The 26,611-nt window shown below is 39.3% G+C and overlaps 1 protein-coding gene across 7 annotated transcripts in view; it reads right to left on the reverse strand.

Annotated features, from left to right (window-relative positions):
- Window positions 1-5,698: 5,698 nt before the first annotated feature.
- Window positions 5,699-26,611, reverse strand: part of PWWP2A (PWWP domain containing 2A) — a 34,393-nt gene continuing 13,480 nt past the window's right edge. For 4 of the 7 annotated variants that reach the window (XM_061424228.1, XM_061424232.1, XM_061424229.1 and 1 more), the window contains exons 2-3: window positions 21,313-23,007; window positions 5,699-7,811 (exon numbers count right to left, since the gene is read on the reverse strand). In XM_061424228.1, coding sequence (XP_061280212.1) covers window positions 21,327-23,007 — 1,681 coding nt within the window. In that variant the 3' untranslated portion in view covers window positions 5,699-7,811; window positions 21,313-21,326. Of the gene's footprint in view, window positions 7,812-10,207; window positions 10,328-20,313; window positions 23,008-26,611 lie in introns of those variants that run through there. The other 3 variants (XM_061424230.1, XM_061424233.1, XM_061424227.1) reach the window with 3 other exon arrangements.

Genomic DNA, 26,611 nt, shown 5'->3' on the forward strand with positions numbered 1-26,611 from the left:
AGGTTTCATGTTAGAAATGAAGTACACGTATAATTCTGTAAATGACATGCAGTACGCATGCTCCCAGTGTTAAGAATTGTGCTGTTTTTTTGATCAGTTCCTCAAAGCTTCTTAGCGTCCGTTGTTAGGCAGTGGAATGATCTGCTGTATCCACACTCTGTGGTTCGCTAAGCCTGTCTCCCAGGTTTTTTGGCAGGGGCAGCATGAGAGATCTTAGCTCCCCAACCAGGGATTGAACCCATGCCCCCTGCATTGGAAGCACTGGACCCCCAGGGAAGTCCTGTCTCCTAGATGGAAATCAGATTCTTCATGCAGTTTATCAGGGGGAAGGAAAAAGAATGTGGTTAGTTTTGCTTTGCTGTCTTTATGATAAATCTGGTATCTAATTTTTCCCAGAAGGTGTGTGAGAAATGACACACGTAGCACAGAAACCTTGGCTGAAAGCTGCATGGCCCGGCTGGCGGTGGCACATGCTCCCTGTGCAGCAGTGCCCTGCTGGCCCAGCACTCCACCGACCTCTCGATCTCAGCACTACTCCACGCTCAGAACAATGTAAGGAGGGGACTTCCCTGGCAGTCCTGTGGTTAAGACTGCACGCTTCCACTGCAAGAGGCATGGGTTCAGTCCCTGGTCAGGGAACTAAGATCCCACGTGCCACAACGTGCTGCCAAAAAAATAAAGCAAAAAAAAAAATTTAAAGAGCTCTTTGATTTATGTGGACTAATGTCTTGATATTTATCAATATTTATATAGAAGTTAAAATAGAAATTTTTAAAATATTCCTTTAAAATAAAATTTATTTTTTGTTAGTAAGTTATTTCATAACCACTATGAAAAGTTTTGACCTCGTAGACACCTGAAAGGGTCCCAGGAACCCTTGGGGAGCCTTGGACCACCTTGAAAGTCATTTGTCAGATTACGGTGGCCTGTATTTACCTCATGTTATAATATGTATGATTTAAAAGTCTGTGATGCTTTTGTCACCCCACAAAAAAGGTATACCAGAATAGACTTCTAAGGTAATCCACGCTGAGACATTTATTTTTATGCTAGTGACACTGCAGTGGATCACAAAAATTTTGGATCTTCTAGAATTGCCATTACTTATTCCTTACCTGCCTCCATGAATAGACCGTGAGCTTCTGGAAGGTAAGGGCCATATTTATCTTAATAGCACCTACTGCTTTACTAGAGAAGCTTAGTGAACTCTTGTTGAAGGCTGTTCCACAAGAAGTAGTCTCAGTGTGAACAATCATTCTATCCAAACGTCTCTAGGTTCTGTGGCCTTTCTTTATTTAGTGCCTGTGTTGGTTGATTGGTTTTTTGCAGCTCAAAAAGACATTTGTAGAGAGTCCCTTAAAGCCAGTCGAGCCCATGTTGTGCAGCCACGTAGAATAGCCTCAGATGGTGATCATTCACCCTGGCCTGTAAACATAATGCCTCCTGATTTTTAAATTTTCATTTCTGCATCTTGGATATTTACAAGGATTTATCTTGAGACTTTCAGAAACCCCCAGCTTGTCCTCTGGTTTCATGCTCCCCTCCATCTTCCAGGTCACCTTATATTCTCTATTTGTGTGTCCGCAGTCTCAGCCACCTCCTGGTTCTCACGTGAGCAGCTTTCTCATACATGGGAGCCTCTGCAGTAGGCCTACCCAGGGCTTGGCTCTGTTACAGTCACACTTGGGTGGTAGTTTTTCTGTGCAGAGTGTACTGTGGATTTAGTTCATTTTGCACATGCATCATGGATCTGAAGTATGGTTAAATTCTATTCTTAAAACCCAGCCCTTTTCTAAGAACTCCTTTTCTATGTTTCCATCACAAGCATTGCAGCTGGGTTTTTTCCCTACCCTTTTGCACCTTGTCTGACCCACTGCCCAGATACCGTAACTTAAAGTTATCGTGCTTACTGGACTAGAGAATGTTAACCGCATGCCGAGATGCTGAGGCAGGGAGTGGCCGAGCTGCTAGGTTATGACCTGAACGTTGCAGCACTGGGCCTGTGTTTGAGCTGCAGTAAGATGACAAGACCTCACACACTGGACCTCCAGAGTTTCTCAGGTAGAGTCAAAGGTGTGAATGTTTAGTCCTACAGCACTTTGTGTAGTTGAAGATAGAAAACTGCTTGAGGAAATGTGGCTGGGCCTGGTGATTCTTTCTGGTGCTCCTTGATCTCTATGCTGGTGTCCGAGCCTGTGTTGAGTTTCTCACAGCTCTCAATCCAGACTGCTGTAGGAAGAGGCACAGGGACTTTATGGAGGCATGTTACTGTCAGGTTGGACTGGCGTGGAATGGGGAGCTGGCAGTGGCTGTTAAATCTAAGCCCGATTAGAAGGTGTATTCGGAAGGTTATTTGTTCCCAGGAGCTAATGAGCAGACCTGCAAATTGCCTTACAATTGCCGGTTTAGCGAATCTTGGAATGTCAAAGGGGAAGACTATGATAGGAGGCCAAGGAGAATGGAAAGAAGTTACTGGCTGCTTTAATCGTGAGAAGGATCTTTAAAGCACAGGACCCAATAACCTTCCAAGACTAGAGTGTAAACCTGAGACACCACACCCAGGAGCCAGGAGCCAGCAGCAGCTTAAACTCATTTCCTCCTCAGCTCTGGGTGTGCACTCCCCTGTGGGAAAGGAAGGCCCTTGGCTGCCAGAGCTCAGTCTCACTGAGCCTGCAGCCCAGGGGTCACTGCCAGCCCACAGCTCTGTCCATGTTGCTCTCTGATCACTTCTGCTTTTGACCCTGCCTTACTTGTTAAGGCACTGAAATCTTCCTCAAATCCTCCTATGGGTGTATACTGTGTACCTGATAACACATTCCCACACCCTAGGAAAAATCTCCTGGAAGCAATTTCAGTGAGATGTTCCTCATCCTTTGCAGCCTACCCATCTCTGCACTTCAGTAGTAAGCAGCTGAGTCCTTCTCTCATCTGGATTTCCTTTAGAAAAGGAAGCATTGATATGTGAACATTCCACCAGAAGTGGCTGGAAATTCTTTCTTCAGGGAAGCTGCACAGCTAATGCAGAGAATGGCAATTTCCAGTCACTATCTGTTGTCTGGAGAGCAGCCTTGAGCTCATACTAGACTGAGTCCATTAGTACTCCTGAAAATGAGAAATGGGTTACTTGCTACCAGCCAGCCCATAGAGCATCAGAGTGACTGTGTAAGAACTTCCAAAGGGCAATCAAGGAAACTAGAGGTTAGTTTATGAAAACTAGTGAGGATGTCCTCGTATTTCAGAGTATCAAAAATTTCAGTCTTCCTGTGAGTAAGTAATTTTTAAGGTAAAGATGGGTACATGGGGTTTATTTCTTATACCAGTCTGCCTTTACAGATGTTTGAAATGTTCTAGGGTTAAAAAAATACTCCATTTTCTTCTAATTTCTCAATCCTCTGAGGGCTGCAAGCTAGGAATAAACTCCTGAGAATTTCTATCGGCCAGACTAGAATTAGACTCCCTACAGCTTCCTTTCACATTCCCTCCCACCTTAGCTGAAGCACGGCAAAGCCTGTCACCTCACTGCCAGGGTAGCCCACAGCTAATAATCTGTGGGTGAGATCAAGTCCCAGCTGCTAGTTGTACCTTGCTAAAAAAAAAAAAAAAATACAGCCTACCCAGATGGCAACCCCAAGTCAGGCACTGGGGCTTCTCCAAACATGTCATGATTGACAGATGTGAAGGGAATCAACCCAGATGCTCTTCAGGAAGCCTTTAGTTCCAGGTGTGAGGAGCCAGATCTGCAGACAGTGGAACTCCTAGTACCAGGTGGAGTGCTGTGCCAGCGGAGGTCCGCATCTGACACCCCATCACACCAGGCACACTGCCCTCCAAGTCAGAAATCAGCAAGCATGAGCATCGTCAAGCAAACTAAAGACGAGGAGGCCAGGGTTGGGAAGCAAGGGAACAGTGTGAGATGGGAAAGTGTTTGCATTTCAAAGGATGGAGGCTTTGGAGGACTCTCTGGTACTTAGTCTCAAGGACACAGGACTGTTGTGTAGGGATAGTTTGGCTGCCCAGAACAGATATGCTATCTGCAGCGCTACCTCAGGGAATTAGCTGGGAAACTGTCTTATTTCCAAGAGCCGTGTGACTGACTGGATTCTCAGTAGGCTCCAGAGGCCAGGAGGCAGCTTTTCCAGCCGCTCCCTTTCTACCAGCATGAAAGCAGCTCTGTGGAAGCGCGTTCTGTGAGGTCGCTTTGTGTCTCACTGAAGCCCCTGGCCCTGCGTTTCTAGAGCAGGGACACATCAGACTCCTCTTTACCTCGGGGCACTGCCCATTGCTGAATCCGTTTGCCTCTGTTAGATTACAGGTGTGGGCGGTCTGCTCAGTATCCACAGGCTTCAGGCCCTGGGCACAGGCAGAATTCAGAAAAGTAGGATTATTCCCTGAGTGAACTATTCTGTAGAGTTCCCTGATGTCACCTGTGTTTTTGGCCTTGGCTGAATAAGAACTCGAGCTAGTTGAGTGAGACACCTGTTTTCCATACCTCATCTTGGCCAGTGTGGCCACTAAGTGATTCTTCTGTCAATAAGGTAACTAATAGAACTAAGATTAAAATACATGTCTCTACTGAGTAAAGCAGGTTATTCTGTACTGCAGGCAGATTCTTCACTGACTGAGCTACAAGGGAAGTGCCTGTTGAGATAGAAGCATCATCCTAATATCACCCACTCATTTTGCCTCCTGTATGTGAGGTTGCTTCTAAAACCGTGCTCCACAATGCAATGAAGGGCTAATCCTAGAAGTATTAACTCTTTAGGACAATGACCTAGCCACTGGTTTAGCCAGCTCTTTCTTCCTCTGGCACAGAATGCCTGAGTTGTATTCTTTCATCCCAAGGTCATCACCCTTTGATATCAAAGCAAAGGCCATGAAACTTCTTTGTGAATAAGCCAAGATTTGGCAGGGTGCTGTTCACCAGAGAAAAGTATGCTTAAGAAACACTTACAGTATACTCTCTTCAAAGCACTGAGGGAAGAATCATTACTTGAAAGAGTAGAAATGAGCTGTCACGTATAAAAGCAAGAAAACGGCTTACTTTTATGTGCAGTGACATGCCAGCATTCCCAGGGAGATACTCCAGTGGCTTCCTTCTTACACATTTAGGTAAACTGAAATGGGAGAATGTTTGCAGTTAAAGACTCTTGTGTATATACTCTGGAATAACAGGCAGCCTTCTAAAGGCTTGCTTTACTTAAATGAAAAAAAAAAAAAACAGAATTTACCTGACTTTAGGTTTCTAGATCAGCCTTTTTAAATCTCAGCTGTCCAGTAGGTGTCCAGAGGCTAATTTTTCCTAACAACTGAGTGTTTCTGGTCAAACACTTGCCCTCAGATTGGAGGTACTCAGCTTTTAAAGAAGCAACCATTTATCCATAAGAGTAGAACTACTTGAAATTAAGACAAACCCAACAGTAGATGTTTAGTTACATCCAGCTCTGAATGGTAGATTACTTGTTTCTATCAGAAAACAGTAATGTTTGTGCACAAGTTCCTTATTAAGCTAGTTTCCCTTCCTCCATCCTTGGTCATAAAGACATCCCATAAAATCTCCCAGTGATTATAGGTTGTTCTCCTAAGGAAGCAGTGCTGCTTAAAAACAGCTTCCTAGAGAACAAGTGGTTGAATCTTAACAGTTTAAAAATAATCTTTAAAACCTAACTCCTAAGTAGTAAACAAATAGTTTTTAAATAACTAAATTTTAAAAAAATCAAGACTTTATTGAATATATGTTACACAACATTCTTTAACATTTAGGTCTCAGCATAGTTTAGATGAGAAACAATTGTTGTCATTCAAGTCTACAAAATGAAATAGGCTTGTGAAGATTTGAAATACAGATGAAGGTAGCATGAAGCAAAGCTTAAATATTAAGCAACTAAAGCAATGAAGGTGAAATAGCAAACATGGTATGTCTAGATTTTAAATACCACCAAGTTTCATTTTTCAAAAAAATGAAAGTCTGGTTTATAACAAACACCACTGAGAATTGTCATAAAAAATGTTTAGATACTTAAAACCTGATCTCTCCCAGTTCTTTTTGCCTTTATGTTACTTAGTCATTTCCCTCAGTCTGCAATTAGAAGTTTTGACTATGCAAAATCTGCTATGATCTGGGAGTTATCAGGTTATCAGAAATGAGCCTGAAGTGGTACTGCTGGGTTACGGATCTGAAAGAACAAGAGGGACCCCAGCCTAAGCTCTGGGCCAGAGCAGAGCGTCGCTTGTGTTTAGAGCTTCCTGCTGCTGCAGTTCCTGAGCTGACTCTTTCAGACTTGATCAAATGTACAATGACTTCATGATAAAAAATTTTCTATAAAGACAATCTTAAAATGGAATCAAGACTTTTAGTTACAGCGTAATTAGGGTTGGCATTAAACTCGCTAGAAGCAAGACTGCCTACCTTTTCTAGGGTTGTAAAACAGATCCTAGCTGGTACAGTAAATGTTCTAAAACTTACCCAGAACTGTGTGTTAATCCTGAGTGTGGGGTTAATAAGTAATTCCAAACACATATAGTAAGATTATGCAAAGTTTGAGCACTGAAGCCAAATGCTCAGTTATCATTTATGTTGCTTCAAATGAATTTTGTATTTTTATTTTTGGCATTTTTTTCCTTTTGTATTAAGTAATCACTATGGATTACCTTTCTGGTTTAAAAAATAAATCAGTATTGCCACTAAAAAACTTCAGGTATATTATTAAAAGTACGGCACCATCAAATATAAAATGCCTTAAAAATGTAGTACTAACAAGTTCATCTGGTTTTCTCAATGTTTTCTCCATTCATTAAAAAAGAAAAAGTAAGGTCTTTTATAATGTATAATTTTCATAGATAAAACATTATGGTCTCTGTGAATAAGAATTCATACTTTATGCATGAAAACTTCACCGTCTTTATGGTTCCTGCTGCTTGTTCCCCAGGATCAAGTCCCATCGGACACCTCTGAGGAATTCTTGCACTTATTAGAAAGAGGGGCTCTCTGTGGAGAGAGGTCAGTATCAAAATTCAGATATTATCACCTTTTGTGAACTCGATAAAATCAGTAAGGACAGGAAGAATAAAGCCTTTCCAGCTCAGCAGGATTAAGAACTAGTTCCTAGAGAGTATGTTTTCACTCCAAGATTGACAGTAGCCTATCCACTTGGAGTCAGAATTTGAAAGTTAAGAATGTAGTTATGAAAATGTGCAGAAAACATTAAATACTGGTGGCAAATAAATACATCTTAATATGTTCTAACAAGCAAATGTATATTTAAGATAGCATAGTCCTGCTTTATTAAAGAAAAGATCAAAATTTTCTTGGTGGGGTATAGGGACACTTTACCATCCTTTTAGTAGGATGTTAGATAATCGTTTCTGAGCTGATTAACAGTAAACCTTGGAGAAAGCAGTTTTAATATGAAAAATAAGTCAGCATTTCTGTCATCATCCTGTGCCTTTTAGGCGTGTCCAAACTGTACTGAGAACTTCACGTTCAAAAGAAGGTACTGTCAGTGATTCTTCACACATAGAATTCAAGAGTTCTTTGCGTATTTCACATCACTTTCCTCCTCATCTCATGCATAATTTATTGCAATAGGTTTTTTTTAATAAAATATTCCCCTAATACCTTTTCTTCAGTTTAATATAGCACAATATGCAAGTGCCTCTTTATAGACTGTTGGTTTTAATCACTGCCTGAACATTTACTTCTTAGTGCAGCTTTAAAAATCTGAGTCTCCAATTTCATTCAGTCCTGATGCTCTGGTGTTCTCTGTCATTGTGGTACAGGTCCATGAAACCAGCAGCCTGCTAATGTCTTTGTGCTGAAATATAGTAAAGAAAAGGAAGAAAATGTAGTTAAGCACAAGTAATTATGATAAAAATGATGTCCTTGTTTTTTTAAGCCCTATATAGATTGTGGGATCACACCTGATTTTTTACTTAAAATCAATTAAATTTGACCAGTGTGCATTTTTTTGAGAAAACAACTTACTGCCACTATAAACCAGCAGAAGCATTCCTATTCTTTCCAAAGTATATCTGGGCAAATTCCAACACAAATAAAATGGTTATCACCGTCACAGAGTCGATCTGCACTTGAGTATATTTTTCAACACTTATTTGTGAATGTTTGCCTAATAAAAGGGGGATTTTAGCTTTGTCCTTTACACTGCCATTTCACAAGTAACAAGTCTGCAAGTCAGTTTTGCCGCTGTGGACCATGAAACACCAGCAGTCTTCCTCTAGCACAGGCTACCTACAGGATTAAGAAGCAAATTTATATACAAAACCAGGTAAAAATTGCTGCAGATGACACTGTCTACACACATGTAAGAACGAAACAGAGAGAGAGGGGTGGAGGGTGCCTCCCCGGGGTAGACACGCAGCACATCCAAAGGCATCAGCAGTACTGTTTTGCAGCCAGAAGACAACTGGTTCCATTGACCACAGTGTCCTTGGTACACCAGCAGAGCCACTCTGCACTGTACCTCCAACAGAAAGCCCGACTCTGAACAGAATATTTATAAGGATGAGGCTTATCAAAATCACTGCTAAGGAGCATGACCAGAAGGCCCAACATTACAACCTCACTTTGATCCCAGGAAGTGGTACAATCCCACTGAAACCCTCTACAGTTGCCTTTCCAACCTGGAAGCCTAAGTACCAGTAAGGGTTTGAGTTCCAAAAGAGGTGATCTCTGGAAAGAATAATGATTTTTTGTCAAATGTATTAAAAAAAAAAAAAAAGATATGGTATCTTCAGTGGAATAATAATAGACAAAGCAAAAAGGGAAAAAGGAAAACCATCCCCGTCCTTCCCAGTATTTGACTTCCAGACATTTCAGAGTAGGTGTAGTTCTCATTTTTTGATAGCACTCTTGATCTTATGTAAACTTCCCAGTGCTGCCAGGCTTCATTCACTTACTGGATCAAGGCTTATAAATTTCACAGGGCATCTATCACATTTCTTCTCCAGCAATAGAAAGTTACTTCTAGCCATAAATACTGCACACATCAAAACAACAGTAGTCCATGCTTACTAAAGCATGGAATCATTAACATGATTTTAAAATCTGACATTGAGCTAAGAAAAGTTTTTATTTTCTAAGACTATTACACTAATACTAATAAATTTAGACTCATGGAAATTTGGAAGTAAATATCCCCATTGTATAAACTGAAAGAGAAAAAAAGGTAAAGAGCCAATTCTATACACAATTCTATTTCTATTTTTGACTCTCCCAATATCTGGCTTCAACCTTAGTGAGGCCTATTCAAGTTGGCAGGAAAGCCAAAGATTGAAGTTTACTATGCTTCCTGTGGGAGATGAAGAAAACTGAAAATGCTATTCCCTCAAGGGGTCACCAGTACCTAAGACTCCTACACAATATTTAGAGTCCAAAATATTCTAGCCACAATCTCTGATCCAAAATGTGCCATTCTGACCTGGTTTGCAAATTTCAGCTCATACACAATGATACAGCCCAATTACAGCTCTTCACTAGCTTCAAACAGCAGAGTTAAGCAGCATTAATTCAAGGAAGCAAAAAAAAAAAAAAAAGATCCTAAATTCAAAAGCAGCATGACAACAAAAATCCCTAAGCCCTTCCTGCCTTACAAAAGCCCCAAAGAAGCTTTTTGTGCATTATCCAAGGAGGTTTTACTAAATGTGAAGAAAGATTACAGCTGTACTTCAGCATTATCTTTTGCCACCGTCTTGAATTTTGATTTGCCTCATGTAAATGACAAATGAGGTTGATTTAATTCACTAAGTGTATGTTTACATACAGATATATATTCTTAATATATATATTAAGTAATGACTAAATAGTTAATGAATATAAAAAAGACAAAAGACTGAGAAAAGACAAGTCCACTAGCTGACTTTCTGTGGAGCCTCAGTCACTACTTGACATAATTCTGCAACTGGACACCCAGCTTCTCCCACCCTAGGAGATAACTCCTCTCCATCATGAAGTGCTCCGGAGGCGGCTCTCCTTTTTTTTTTTTTTTTAAACACAACAAGTAATAGTGACTGAAAGCTATTTTCACTCACAAAAACTACCACCAATATGAGGTACACCCAGCTACCAAGGTCAATGAAAACAAAGGAAAAAGAACCAGTGCATTCTTTTATGTCTAGCCTAATCTACTTAGGGAATGATAAGTGATGACATGATGCCCTCTTCACTTTGTGGCAGGGCTTAGCACAGACAGACCTGCCCGTTTCACTGTTAACTTCAATGCTCCCAGTCTGAATCCACAGTGGTCTGTCAGACACTGTAAGGGAGCAGCAGCGCTCGTCACTGTCTGATGTAATAGCTGCCATTTGTTGAGACCTATGGTAGAAAAAACCAAGTTAACAAAAATAGAGCATTTGAGTTCTTTTTCATCCATTTACCAAAAAAAAAAAAAAAAATAGACTAAAATTCAGTTGAATTTTCATAATGAATTTATTCTAGATCGCTTGCTGGCTTCACACAATGGGAAGCGCTGGTAGACTTGAGGTGTGTACACACCAGTCTTGGCCAGGAGAGGGCACTCTCCAGCCCAAGTCAGTTGAGCCGCAAAATGCCTTAAGGCTCATGAAAATGTTGCCCGCCAATGCTAACTCATGGTTTAATTCTGACAAAAATCTTGTACTAGCCTAACACTAGCCTAGTGGTGAGAGAGTCCTGATTGTCTCAGTATTCAACAAGGGCCAAAGCTGTCATCCCTACCTGCATTAACGAGCTCAGAGACTCTGCTTTGAAGAATCACCAAAACTGCCTGAATCCCTTTCTCTGTAATGCCAGTGGCACCTCTGCGTACCATTCAACAGCTGAACTTACTGTGAGGTCAGACCTGTTTGAAATAGGTTTGACAAGGAAAGCTTTCTCTGAGGCTTTCAGAAGAGAGACCAAACACCAAACACTAAAGGGTTACTGTTCAGCCTTATTTTTTATTAACCTATTTGCTTGTTTCCTTTTTTCTCTAAGTACAGTATATAGTATATACTGTATATATATATATAGTATATATAGTATATATAGTATATATATATAAGTATATATATAAGTAACAACTCATGTATCATATCAGTGTAGGCAACTCTGGGATCACTGATTTAGATAATGTCCAGTCCCTATAATATTAAGTTCTAAATCAGAAATAGTAGCTAATCAAAACCTTAAAATAGGCTTTTCTGATACTGAAAAAGAAGAAACGTTACACACCTGATCTATAAACATGATTACTTACTGAATTTTAACTCAACAGATTCCTTAAATGATGTTCAATAATGAGGTTATTTACCCTTTTGTTTATGGGGAAACAAATATACTATTAGCTATAACCCAACAGCAATCACACAAGTAGAAATATGAATGCACAAAAAATTATCTTTTGAACCTCTCTCCCTCCATGGGTAAAACTTAGGTTTCAACAATGATTCTAAAGAATCTCCTTTTCACATCTAGGCAAGAGGGGGTCAAAAAGCTGCATCAAAGAATAATCTTACCCTATGCATTAACCCCACCAGTGCCCAGAAATGCTGTGAAAATATTAACATGCAAGACCCCAGTCCACAGAGCCTGGCCTGTGAGTCTTTTGTGCTAATGCTGAGTTTCCCCTCAAAGCTTTTAGGGTCTCGAGGTTTTTCTTTAGAATTGACCACACAGGATCCATTAGGAAGAACCAGGAAACCCTGACAGTGAGGTAGTAAATAGGAGAACCTCATGAAAGGCAGGGATTTCACTGGAAAGTACTTATTTTTGTCCTTTTTAAGAGAAAAGCTTACATGCAACAATGGCAACTACTCCCTGGGATGCAAGCAAAGACATAAAGGGGCAAACCAGAACAGGTAAGAATTTCCCTTTTTTAGAGCACATGAAGGAATGAAGTAGAGGAGGTCACACTCTTAGAGCAAAGCCCAGAATTAAAAACTAAAGAACTAAAATTACATACATCCTGCTGCCTCTCTTAATACAGAGTAGCATGATGCAACATGAACCACCAGGAAAAACATTTTACAGTAGACATTCTGGTTTTTCAGCCTCAATGCTGTTTTTCTAACCAGTTCTTTTTTAGGGTTTTAGACAAACTGCATAGTTCTTCCCAGCATTCCAGGACTCCCACCAAGATGTGCCACTCCCAGCTGGACTCCCTGCTAAAAACTAAATGGTGAGGGGAAATCACAGGTTGGTAAACAACAGCACCTCAAAAATGAGCCGCAGATAGAAATGACTACTCTCTGGAAAATACAACCACAACACACACAGATCAAGGCCTTGGAATGTGAGGTATTTCCCTGCTAGAAATGGGAAACGATCTCCTACTCAAATCACACCAGTGGCACTAAGAAGGAATGTTCAAGTTAATGTCCACTTTTTCACCAATTGGCAAAATATTAAAATAATAAACACCGAGGTTCCAGGAAACAAGAAAACCAAAAACTGCTAATTTATGCTACTCAAAAGCTGAGAAGTATACCTCTGTAGCTCTAATGCCTTTGGAAAGTCTTCCTAAGAGGACTTCTGCCCCACTGAGCCCCACCAGCTCAGACGCTGCTCATGCCTTTGAAGGCCTTCTGAGATGGTGACTGGGCATCAGTACACAAGTGTCTGAAGCACAATTACTCTTCCTCATTCAAGAGCTGCAGTGTTCATGGACTTCTCACTATAACCTCCATGACCTCCAACCCAGTTGCTCTCCACAGGTGACTGTTGAGACTACTCAGATCATGCCACTTTTAGGTATCTGATCATACTATGATTAGTGGGATTTTCAGATTTAAAAAATAGCAACCCACTCCAATACTCTTGCCTGGAAAATTCCATGGATGGAGGAACCTGGTGGGCTAGAGTCGGACATGACTGAGCGACTTCACTTTCACTTTCAGACAAAAAAATTTAAGTTGTTAAAAAAAAGTTTATACTGCATGTATGTTGCAGAAAGATACTATCCGAAGCTACCAGAATGAAATTTCTATGCCACATACAGAAAGTGGTAGTTATAACAGCAAGTATTTATGTTAAGTGTTAGGGCCAGGCACTTTATTGCTCTGAAAATTTAAATTCTCCCAATTACCTTTTGAAGAGGTAATATTTTTCTCCCCATTTCACAGATCATGACACTGAAGTAACCTGCCCAGGATCACACAGCTTGGAAGTGGCAGATCCAAGTCAGGTTTTGCATAGGAAGTCTATCTAGCTCAAGAGCCTGTACTTTCCACCATGTGCCTGAAAAGTGAAAAAGACCGATCCTTTGCTCAATTAAAAGACTGATACCAAGTACTATTAGTGCAAAAATGTTAACAAACATTCCAGCTCACCTGCATCTGGCAAGTTATATTCTCCTAAGTATCCATTTCTATCATTTACACTCAACAGGATGATCCTCTCACATTTCTTAAAAAAAAAAAAAAGAAAGAAGTCTCCCCAGGCAAGCAGGGGAGGGAGGGGAGGAACCCTATTATAAAGTACAATAGGTAACGTACCTGGGGGAACAGGGTCCTGGGAGGGGATGGGGATGTGCTCCGTGCTCCTTCCAAGCTTTTTCAATAGCTTTTGTGCTCACTTTGGCAGCACATTTATCAAGCTTTTTTGGTAGCTTTTAAGTGAATCTTTGTGCTGCAGACAACTAAGTGAGGGATACTGAGGATTACAAAATTATTTTAAATATTTAAACAACAAAAAGACCTTGCTAAACCTTGATGTGCATTATAATTACAAGTTTTTTAGTTTACATGAAAAAATTATAATACAGCTGTAACACTTGGCTATGTAACTAGGGGTACCTAGTTTTACTTCTAGATAGCTACACCGGATAGAAAAAAAATCACGAGGTTTAAATGACGGTTCTGTTAATAAAAGCGCTCTAAGATTTCTAAGTCAATAAAAGGAAGTTAACTGTCACATTCTTAAAAGGAAAATTCCATTTTTTAATGAGATCTTACAAATATCAAAAACTTAATATTTATGTTCAAACTAAGCTTAAAGACAAGTAATTTTAGAACTGGCCAGTTTTCAACATCAAAGTTTTATGGTTTCACAAACCAAAATGTCTAAAACAAAAGGCCCACAAGTTAGACTACATATACTACAGCCATCTAATTTATTCTGTGAACAGTGAGAATTTGACTCAAATTCACTGTTTCAATAAATCCTGGTAACTTCTGAATCTGGTTTCATTTCCTTTACACATCCCCACAACCAGTCTTTAATTTATGCTAGCATGACATAGGATCATATAAGAAAAAACTCAAGTTTGGCAATTAGTTTTTTCAAAGATTAATTAGATGCATTAAAACCTGGCTCTATCCAAGATGGATTTTAATACAGGGTATAAAAATTCAGTATTTCCTACCAGAGTGTGATAAACAAGATGATCTCAGAATTCCAAACAGAATTATCTACATATGTCAAGGAATATCTGTTTTTTCATTAGTAGTACTGACATAAAAAGTGGAAAAACAGTACCCATGTTATGAAAATATGGTAAAGAGTGGGATGGCATGTAAACAAGTTTTGGAAACTAATTAATTCCATTACTAAAATCATTTAAATGATTTTCATATTCACAAAATTGTTTTTGTCATTAGGAAGTGATGGTTTTAACCCAAAACCTACTCTGGTAAATACAGTCATAAGCAGGGCAAAGACTAAGAGAGTTTTGCCAAGAAAATGCACTGGTCATAACAAACACCATCTTCCAACAACACAAGAGAAGACTCTACACATGGACATCACCAGATGGTCAACACCGAAATCAGATTGATTATATTCTTTGCAGCAAAAGATGGAGAAGCTCTATACAGTCAGCAAAAACAAGACCAGGAGCTGACTGTGGCTCAGACCATGAACTCCTTATTGCCAAATTCAGACCTAAATTGAAGAAAGTAGGGAAAACCACTAGACCGTTCAGGTATGACCTAAATCAAATCCCTTATGATTATACAGTGGACGTGAGAAATAGATTTAAGGGCCTAGATCTGATAGATAGAGTGTCTGATGAACTATGGAATGAGGTTTGTGACACTGTACAGGAGACAGGGATCAAGACCATCCCCATGGAAAAGAAATGCAAAAAAAGCAAAATGGCTGTCTGGGGAGGCCTTACAAATAGAAAAGAAGAGAAGCGAAAAGCAAGGAGAAAAGGAAAGATATAAACATCTGAATGCAGAGTTCCAAAGAATAGCAAGAAGAGATAAGAAAGCCTTCTTCAGCGTTCAATGCAAAGAAATAAGAGGAAAACAACAGAATGGGAAAGACTAGAGATCTCAAGAAAATCAGAGATACCAAAAGAGCATTTCATGCAAAGATGGGCTCGATAAAGGACAGAAAATGGTATGGACTTAACAGAAGCAGAAGATATTAAGAAGAGGTGGCAAGAATACACAGAAGAACTGTACAAAAAAGATCTTCACTACCCAGATAATCACGATGGTGTGATCACTGACCTAGAGCCAGACATCCTGGAATGTGAAGTCAAGTGAGCCTTAGAAAGCATCACTACAAACAAAGCTAGTGGAGGTGATGGAATTGCAGTTGAGCTATTTCAAATCCCGAAAGATGATGCTGTGAAAGTGCTGCACTCAATATGCCAGCAAATTTGGAAAACTCAGCAGTGGCCACAGGACTGGAAAAGGTCAGTTTTCATTCCAATCCCACAGAAAGGCAATGCCAAAGAATGCTCAAACTACCGCACAATTGCACTCATCTCACACGCTAGTAAAGTAATGCTCAAAATTCTCCAAGCCAGGCTTCCGCAATATGTGCACTGTGAACTTCCTAATGTTCAAGCTGGTTTTAGAAAAGGCAGAGGAACCAGAGATCAAATTGCCAACATCCGCTGGATCATGGAAAAAGCAAGAGAGTTCCAGAAAAGCATCTATTTCTGCTTTATTGACTATGCCAAAGCCCTTGACTGTGTGGATCACGATAAACTGTGGGAAATTCTCAGAGAGATGGGAATACCAGACCACCTGATCTGCCTCTTGAGAAATTTGTATGCAGGTCAGGAAGCAACAATTAGAACTGGACACGGAACAACAGACTGGTTCCAAATAGGAAAAGAAGTACGTCAAGGCTATATACTGTCACCCTGTTTATTTAACTTATATGCAGAGTACATCATGAGAAACGCTGGACTGGAAGAAACACAAGCTGGAATCAAGATTGCCGGGAGAAATATCAATAACCTCAGATATGCAGATGACACCACCCTTATGGCAGAAAGTGAAGAGGAACTAAAAAGCCTCTTGATGAAAGTGAAAGAGGAGAGTGAAAAAGTGGGCTTAAAGCTCAACATTCAGAAAATGAAGATCATGGCATCCAGTCCCATCACTTCATGGGAAATAGATGGGGAAACAGTGGAAACAGTGTCAGACTTTATTTTTCTGGGCTCCAAAATCACTGCAGATGGTGACTGCAGCCATGAAATTAAAAGACGCTTACTCCTTGGAAGGAAAGTTATGATCAACCTCGATAGCATATACAAAAGCAGAGACATTACTTTGCCAACAAAGGTCCGGCTAGTCAAGGGTATGGTTTTTCCTGTGGTCATGTATGGATGTGAGTTGGACCGTGAAGAAGGCTGAGCGCCGAAGAATTGATGCTTTTGAACTGTGGTGTTGGAGACTCTTGAGAGTCCTTTGGACTGCAAGGAGATCCAACCAGTCCATTCTGCAGGAGATCAGCCCTAGGATTTCTTTGGAAGGAATGATGCTAAAGCTGAAACTCCAGTACTTTGGCCACCTCATGCGAAGAGTTGACTCACTGGAAAAGACTCTGAAGCTGGGAGGGATTGGGAGCAGGAGGAGAAGGGGACGACAGAGGATGAGATGGCTGAATGGCATCACTGACTCGATGGGCCTGAGTCTCAGTGAACTTAAAGTTGGTGATGGACAGGGAGGCCTGGCGTGCTGGGATTCATGGGGTCGCAGAGTCGGACACGAATGAGCAACTGATCTGATAGTTCTTAAAAACGGGCACCACTAGCACAGTGCAGGACTATAGGTTGGTTAGGAAGGAATGCCGGAAACCAGGCTGCCAGAACAATACCACTCAAACTTAGAAGATTTCTATCCAAAACCAAATTACAGATGGATAATAGTGACGACTACTCAACAATGTAGATGCACTTAATGCCACAGAACTGGTTAAAATGGTAAACTGGGTTAGGTATATTTAATGAGTTTTTAAATACCAAAAAAATAAAATCTCAGCAAACTACAATGATCTATTAATATAAGAGAAGAAATGAGTTCCACCTACAGTCACAAAAAAAGTAAACAGGAAAAAGGCCCTGTTTGAGTCTATAAAGGTTAAGTCTCTTACTTGAGTAAACAAAGAGCTGAGCTGTTTCTCTTCTCATCTCAGCATCAACTCTCCATGGTAAAAACACCAAGACATCCTGGAAAACTAAAAATGCATAGATCACCTATATCCCCAGGACTTTAACTGCTAAAGCTTCCATCTGTTAACATTTCTGTTCCCTCTTTGTTGAAATAAGGTATACAGTAAACATACACAAGCAAATAGAGTATAGAGAGCCTAGTAACTAAGTCAGAATGAGGTGAAAGTATTGAGACAGCTTAGCTGTTTTATTTCTCCTGACAACTGGCACGGCACCAGCCTCCTGTTCTATTTCTGAATTCCCTCTATCAGGCATTTTAATTGTTTTAATATCAACCATACTTGTACAGTCCCAAAGAAAAAAGTAAATTTGTCCCAACTTACAAATAGGGTCTTCAGGGTTTTCTGGCAAATCCCCTACTGGAGACCACCACTGGATACAAATCAGAACACTGTCCTCACTTTACATATTACCAACTTTTCTAGACATTTCCCAGTCTCTTCTCTGCTATGAGTAGTAACAAATGTGAACCAATGCAGCAGGAAGTATAGAGAAATTCACACCTTACAAAGGAAAATATTATTTTTTAGATCCAAATTATTGGTTTCTTAAGGTATTCCAGTTCCCAACTCAGGTATTTAAGGATGTATATGTCTATAATGGAATGTAAATGTGTTCTTCAGCATAAGCACCAGCTCAAATATGGGTGCAACTCAGTATTTTCACATTAGATATTCAGACTTAATGTATACATTCATTTAGTTGATTTTAAGTTCCATATTCCTCTGCCTGCAGCCCACCCTCATATCTATATTCCTACTGTCTTTTCTACTCACTACTATAAACGTTATTCAATATCCAAGTAGGGACACTGTCAAGTCCTGCAAATGGGCTTCAGATGAGTGAATTCTACTTTCTCTGTTTCACTGATAACTTAGATCTCTGGTTCTACATCTATAAAGAGCTCCTTCCAAATTTAAACCAGACTCTTTCTGATCTATAAATTCTAGAAAACTAAAACACACTCTGATGCTTTACATTTAGAAATAGACATCTCTAGCCTTCATAGCTTTTACTTTGCTTAGTTTTTCACCCTTGCTAATCTTGTTCTAACCAGTCTTCTTGGACCACTAGAGACTTGGCCTAAGCCTAGTATTCTCTCTGCTCAGGGGGAAATACCCACTTGGTTGTCTCCACAGATATCAGACAGTAAAGAAACTACCTGCAACGCAGGAGACCTGGGTTCAATCCCTGGGTTGGAAAGATCCCCTGAAAGGGCATGGCAACCCACTCCAGTATTGTCTGGGAAATCCGATGAACAGAGGAGCCTGGCAGGCTACAGTCCATGGGGTCACAAAGAGTCAGACACAACTGAGCGACTATGCACAACACAAAGAGCCAAGTGTCTTTTTTGTCATTAAAAAGAAACTTAAAGAGAAAAATGACTACAATTACCCAATCAAATTCTATCTCCATCTACAGTGGACCCTGGACAAATATATCTTAGCTGCTTAAAAAATTTCTCTTTGAATAAAACACTGTTTAGTATGCAGCTATTGGATTAGTGTTTAGAACATAGAGTACATCTTAAAAAGATTACAGAATTTCTTTCAAACTAGTTTCCTTATTGAAAATTCAGATGAAATATACCAGACTGCTGGTTTAAAACTGAGGGCTTACTTGGCATGATTAGAGGTCATGCACAATTGTGATTATGCTTCAACTTTTTCCTCCAAGGTATGGATTGTATCAAATTCAGTTTTACTTTTATATTCAACAATCATGATTTTTTCTTCTTTCCCCATGGCTTCTGAAACAAATTTAGTTCATCCCACAAGAGCATTTGCCCAAGCCCTTGACTCCATTAGCAATATCCGCTGTCAAAAGCATGTTAGGATAAAACTCACCTGTATCATTTCATGAGACGTTGGAATGACATAACTTAGGTGACTCTGCCTATGTTTAAAACTTCCTAAACCTTAGATTTGAAACTTTCAAAAAATAATGAACAAATTCACTAATCTGAAACAAATACTCTGAAAACCTTTAAGATACTTCCTTAAAACCCCTCAATCACACTGAACTTCTTTCAGCCTATAATCAAAGAATTCAAAAAATACTAGTTATTTCTGTTTGCAGGAAAGAATATGTTCAAGTGAAACATCTTTTTTAAATTGTGTGTTTATTATAATCAAAAAGCATTGACTGAGTTCCCCAGAAAAAATTCTACTTGTAGAAATCAGTACCTTACCTTAAGGAAGCTGACAGACTATTGATTTCAGTCTCCATTAAAATCTTTTCATAATTCCATAGGAACTACAGTATTTCAAACTGGTTACTTAGGAATCCACAAAAAGTTGCTCTCTTTAAAAGTTCCAAGTTTCCAAAAGTGTCAAATTGACATTGTATCATACTTAAAGGTTAAGTTGGATGCATACAATATGAAACCAACTTACAAATATTGGGAGAAACTTGCCTCCAAAAGGCCATCAGATTTTTCACTAAGAATAAAAAAATCTAAAAATGGAAAATAAGAGATCAAATCTTAGGGACAGATGGACCATGTAGAAAGTAGTTAGCCAAGTTACAAGCCCCAAAAGCAATGATACCTGAGGCAGAAGATCAAGCAGAAAATAGAGTCTTTGTAATTACCCAAATGTAAAACAAACCAAAAAAAAATGAAGCATGCGGTGAAATATTAAAGCTAAATATGAAGTAATTAAAATCCATGTACTTATGAGAAATTGGCTGGAGGATGGGCTCAAATCTAGAAGCTTATCAGACCTCTAAACTACAAAACCTCATTTTAAGACTATATTGATTAGTCCCTCATTTGAATTGTATCTATGCTCAGATTATATATTCCCTGATAGGGCAAACAGGAAAATATAGGTGATTTTTTTTTCATCTTCTCTATATACTATTACAAAGAATAATTCTCTACCATCCTGAAATTTTTCAAAGCTTTTTGAGAAACACACACAAATAATTTGGATTTAGTCGATTTTATTTACAGCTTGTTTTTTTTTGGTTTTTTTTTTTTTACATTTCAAAGCATTACACAATTACAGTTTCTCATTTTCTGACCTGCAAACAGATAACCTTAAACGGAAATATTTTTTTAAAAATTATCAAACTAGGTACATCCAGAATGCAACAATTACATATATGACAATTAATTCACAAAGTGTAATTTACCAGGACATATCCTAAGAATTTAGGAACAGCCAGTCAGTCAGGAGAAATCTGACCAAATTTAGCAATCAACTATTTACATATCCAAAGACAAATCTATCTAAACTCCCAAACCAGAAGTTTGAAAGTTTTTGTTAAGTCCCCACTGGACAAGAGAGAGGGCGCGATGATTCAGACCTAGCCAGCCTTGACAGTCTTAATCCTCAGGACTGGGCTGCTTCCCCAGTTTGCACCTTCACAGCAAGCAGCTCAGTTTGTCAGACATCCAAATATCAAACTCCTGTGCCATTATGCACGTATTAAGTACTGATTAATAAAAACTAAGAAGTCATTAAATATCACTATTCCCCCCAGCTCACCAGCCCTTAACATCCCAGATATGCAACCTGTGTCACATAGTGACAGGCGATATTTTATATATGTATGCATCTATGTACACACACATACATGTACATGTGTGTATATACATATACACATACACACAGTACTAGGTACAAATGACAATTAACAGTCCCTGCAAAAATTCATTTTCAGTTGAGGCTATGGCTCCTATGCCTTGTGATGGTTTTAGACTTCAAAACTGAAAAATACTGCTAAAATCTCCTTTCCTAAAGACAAAATTTGATTGCTTGTTCAGTTTAAGCTTCTCTGTCTAAAAATGGCTATAAGATTAAGTATAAAAAAGCAGCCAACTGAGTGCAGTTTCTCTCTCAGGTTTAGCCAAGCTGTCTCATAGAAGTTACCCCTCACTAGACTAGAAAACCTGGGGCGCCTCCCAAAGGTTCTTGCCTACCTTACTGTCCATGTTCACGATTCAAACTGTGTCAGCAGAGCCCGCACTTCAGGGGTCAGCTGCTTGGCAGCCTTAGCTGCCTCTGTGATAGCCTTGCGATACAGGCCCTTTCTCTTCTTATTAAAGCGTGACTGGAAGTTTTCTAAAAAGGGGGAGAGTTGCGAAAGAGCCAGAAAAGATGTTGTTGGAGACCCAAACCATGAAATACGGGCCTCCTGTCGGACTAAAATGCCGCTATCTTTCCGGCTCACAGTTATGGTAAGAATACGGGCTGGCCACCAGGGGAAGCCATATATCTTGGCCCAGACAATGTCCCCTACACATATGGTCCTGCCATCTGGTGTGACGCACTTAGAGACGTTTTTGGAAAAGACTTTCATTTTCAAGGAATTACTGAGCTTTTTCTCTTCCTTCGAAGAGGAGGAAGTGGAGGTGGAAGGTGCATGCATACAGCCTGGAGGAAAATCAAAACTTTCAGAAGAACTACACTCAGAGTTGGAGGATTTCAAATCATCTGTGCTATCAATGCTACACACTGAAGCACTGGAAGAGTCAGACTTCTTTTGATTTAGGGTCATGTAAACAGAGATACTGCTTTTGCTGCCCTTTCTGCCCAGTGTCTGCGGTTCCTCCTGCTCACCAGGCACAAGCACTTCAGTTGTGTCCTGAACCCCACTGCTGGCCTCTTCAGGGCCTGTGGAGGGACTCTGATTTTCTGAAGGGGCCTCACCTGCTGAGCGGGTAGAGGTGCAACGGGACTGGGGCTTGGGTGCCATCTTGCTGCTTCGCATTTTCTCCAGTCCGGTCTTCAGAGAAGAGTCATTTTCTTCATTCCTGTACCTCTGGGGCTTTAAACGAACCCGGGGTGGAAGGGAGCCTGAGCTAGGGTTCTGATACCGACGTGTGAAATGGACTTTTGAATGCGCACTTCTGGATGTCGAGGTTTCACTCTGCTTCTTCTGTGCCTTTTCTTTGGCAATTTTCAGCACTTCCCGAGCTTTTGCATGATCCATGTTTTTATTCTGGAGCACTTTTTTAGTATTTAACTGAGCTTTTGATGTATTTGCCTGAGCAGAAACTTTGACTACTCTGCCTCTGCTGTGAGGAATATTTGAAACCTTAACCACAGCACTTCTTTTCTGGCTTTCATTTTGGCTTCTCCCATCCACCTTATGGTCAGTTTTCAGTTTTTTGTTCACAGTAGTTACACTTTCACTTCTCCGTTTTTTATCTTCATATTTAGAAGGGTCACTTGCACTACCACCTTTCCTAATTTCTTTTTTTTCAGCAACAACACTGTTTTTACACTTGTCACACAAAACTTGCCTGGGTCGTAGTTTAATAGCATTCATTATTGAAGTAGGTTCTTCCCTGTACATTTTTCGTTTGGGTCGCTTAATTTTCCGAGGAGGCGGCTGAGGTATTGATTGGTTATATGTGTCCCTGATAAACAAAGGGGGAGGATAAGGTGCTCCTTCATGGAAGAGAGGTGGTGGTTTGGAAGTCCACAGGCTTTCGGCCAAGCTGAGCTCAGGAGGCGGGACGGGAGAAGGGTCATTGGGAACAGCACCATTCACTTCACACTTGACTTCTGTCCCTTCTTGGAATGTATTACTTTGGAGCTGCATGGCTTCGGGTTTATCCTTATATTCCCTTTTGGGAAATACTGTCACAGGGATCCCATGGGGCCCAAACCTTTGAAAGAAATGAAAGGAAAAAAAGAAACCATTAAGTTAGCATCTACAATTCCATTTCTTGAAAGACCACCTACTGTTTATGTGACCCTCCTTGAAAGCTATTTCAGTTTAAAAAACAATCCAAAACCTACGGATGGACCTCCCCACAAAAGTCCCAAAGCATACCATTCCATTTTTTTGGTCTTACATTTTGGCATACACTCAACAGGAAATACTCAATAGTTGCTCTAAGCAATGCCATGATAGCTGCTGTTATTTTAAATAGATCTTTTCAGTCTTGAATCAGTAAGGAGTTTCTGTCGGACAGCTTAATATTTAATGTCATTTGCTGTAACACTCTCTCAACTAGACATGTCCAATAAATGCAACTATAAATGTGTAGTATATGGATCTTCCTCTGGTTATATAATAGCTTTTAAAAGCTTCACAAAGCAAATTTGGCCTTACCTACTCCAAAATATTGAATCAGTAAAATCCTATCTCAACTTTATTGTTTAAACCCTAAAGATTCACAGGTATTTACTTCTCTACTGTTCTACCCTAGCTCATCCCATTCATCCACCCCGCCCTATCCCCAAGGGGGTGGGGGGTGCAGGGAAACAACACAGAAATATTAGAAATTCAGATAACCTCAAAAGCAGAGAGCTACAGAACTATGGCTTTTGAGCTTTTTAAAATCACATCACACATTAAGAAATATCTTCACATTGCAATCCAATAAAATGTTTATGCATGTATACATGCATGCATACATATGTAAATGCACACAACTGAGCAAAAGCGTCACTAAATACTTAACCTTACAATATGTTATACATAATTGTATTTTTTTCTACTCTGGTCTATTTTCATTTGTTTTGATGCTAGTCAGATGCAGTAAATGGATTTCCGAACTTTACAGATCCAAACCCAGTTTGTGAAGCAATGGTAGAGAACAAAGTCTCTACAATGATCAATTTCTAATAAAACAGGAGTCAAATAACCTTGCTTCTCAGGTGGACTTACTGTGGTTTGATCTGCCTGAGCTGAACATCAAGAACCCTTAAATCTAAACTTGCTATATACGCAGAATCTTGCACATAAAAATAAAAGCACACTACCAATTTCATCAAGTACATGTTAACGTGCTAATTTTAAGCACTAATTGAGTAAAACAGTATTGAACACAATACAGTTCTAATGCCAATCCTCTAAAGCAAAAGTGCGTAGAACCCAAGAACTGGCTTCAAATAGTCAGATGGAACCCCTGACCTTATCAGATGCAAGTGTTTTATTTAGATCTGTTTTTCTGGAGAATGGTTGAGTCTTGGTTCTCACATTCTCTAAACCATCCTTATGTCCCTGAAAATGTACTGAATTCTTCACTGGAAAGAAATCTTGAGTTCTTAGGGCTACAGATACCTAAACTTGGGCAGGGATACAGGAAGAGCCAACACCAGGATATTTGGTTCCAAGGCCTGAATGGTTTTCTTCCTGAAGTCTTTTGTTAGCTTGACTACCACAAACCAGCAACTTTTAGCAAATATAAGTCACAAAGGAAGAGGAACGCCGTCTTTACCTAGGGTGGGACAAGTTTGGGTCTGTGCTAATCCACAAAGGAAAGACAAATTCCTCTCTATGTCAGACTGCAAAATTAAATTTCAACTGTATACTTCAATACAAAAAAAAAAATTTTTTTTTAAGTAGCTTTCTATTCCAGGATAGCATTTTGTACCCAAGTGTTTGCTTCCTGACTACTTAATTGCAAGGTACTTTGAGTATTTGCCCTTATACGTAAGTGCTCAACACTTTTTCAAGATGACAGGAAGGCAAAGGAATTTCTGTGTTTTCTTCTGGAGCGACATAAAAAACTTAATGAGGTGAGACCACTATTTGTATTAACAGAATTCCCAAATTTGTATAAGCCATCATTTTGTCCCATTATACTTTCACTTATTTCTATAATTGAGAAAAGAACAAATTTCCTTCCTTTCATTAGGGATAACTAAACTGCAATCATCTTACTTTGTTTTATTTTTTTTTAACAACTTTGTATCCTCAGGCAGTCCTGAACCCCTCTAAATTTAGTTTTTGCTTGTATAAAAGAAAATAGCACTATTTCCTACCTTAGAGAATTCAGGGAGGTTAACAGGTCAATAAATGTTAACCATTTTTCAAGTAATTTAATTTTACTTTCAACTAACAATTTACCTGAGTTTCAGATCCTTTTCTGTGTATCTTACATATCATCTGGCCAATTACTTTAAATCTGTTTATGTCAAATAAGCTGTGAAATCTCATATGTCCACCTTCATGCAGTTTTTAATAAGAACATTAGTTTCCCCACTAGATCTTTTGCCTTTCCCTCTCATGCATATACAAGTATTACATATTTTTAATAACATAGGGAAGCACTTGATTGTATAATGATAATGGAAAAAAAAGAGGCCAAAAAAGAGAGGAAAAAAAAGAAAGAAGCCTAACTGGTAATTGTGGGTAGTGGATTGGCAAATATTTTTTAAACTGATAACAAAACTTCCAAAAAGAACCAGAATGATAAATTTAAGAGGAAAAAGGCATCAATGTCCTACTCCATCTTAGTGATCATTTTGGTTACCGTTCCAGGAAGAACACTTAATACCATGGCTGTTTTCAAACTAAGTGTGGAAAGGCTGGTTGCAAAATCAACAGTCATGTCTATTTGTGAGTCATGTCTATGATTTAAATTTTTAAAAATGTGTAAATATATGTAACTGCAGTGCATCTGTCTCATGTAATATGTATATATACGGGGTCACAGATAAAATACATTCGTTACTATGCTCAAGTATGAAAGCCAATGACTTATGAAACTGTAACCTTAATAAGAATATAAAGTAGCAACAAAACTATGGTCTTCTAAAAACCCTAAAATCTAATTTCTCAAATACAGTTGGGGAAATCTACAACACACCATGACTCAACGGTGTTTGAAAAGGGAGATTCTTAAGCCCTGCCCCAAGACTGAATGTGAAGACTCTCCTAGGCTGGAACACAGGATCTAAATTTTTAGCAAGTATATCTGCTTTACCTTTTTCTAAAGTGAAGATATTTATGTCCCATGTGAATGCTCAAAGGGTGGCCTCAGCAGAGGAAGATTTTAATGATCAGTGGAGAGGAAGAAAGCAGACTAGTATCCCTTGCATGAGCTTTTTCCAAAAGAACTTTTTACAAATACTTCAAGCGTTGAGTAGAAAGATTCAAACCATCTCTCTTTCCCCTCCCCTTCTTTGTGCAGCATGAGGATATTTATTAACACATTAGCAACAACTCATTCTAACTCCTATCCATTTCCAATCTTTAGTACCCAAATCTTCTAAAGGAAAATTATTCAGGTATTATAGCTTAATTAAAAATAGCTTTTGGATATAAAGTAGACAGGAGACCTCCCTGCCCTACTTCTGTGGATTCCTGTGAATTTAGTTCAGAACTAGTTTAAGACTAGCCATCATCTTAATAATCTAGGAGTAATGAATATCAAAATTCTGAGGGCAAATAATGGGGCTTAATAGTTATTTTGTGTCAAAGCAAGAGAAAATCACTATGAAAAAGAATCTTCAGCCAATGCAGATGTGAAACAATTG

This window comes from Bos javanicus, chromosome 7, assembly GCF_032452875.1.
Source record: "Bos javanicus breed banteng chromosome 7, ARS-OSU_banteng_1.0, whole genome shotgun sequence".
NCBI lineage: Eukaryota > Metazoa > Chordata > Mammalia > Artiodactyla > Bovidae > Bos > Bos javanicus.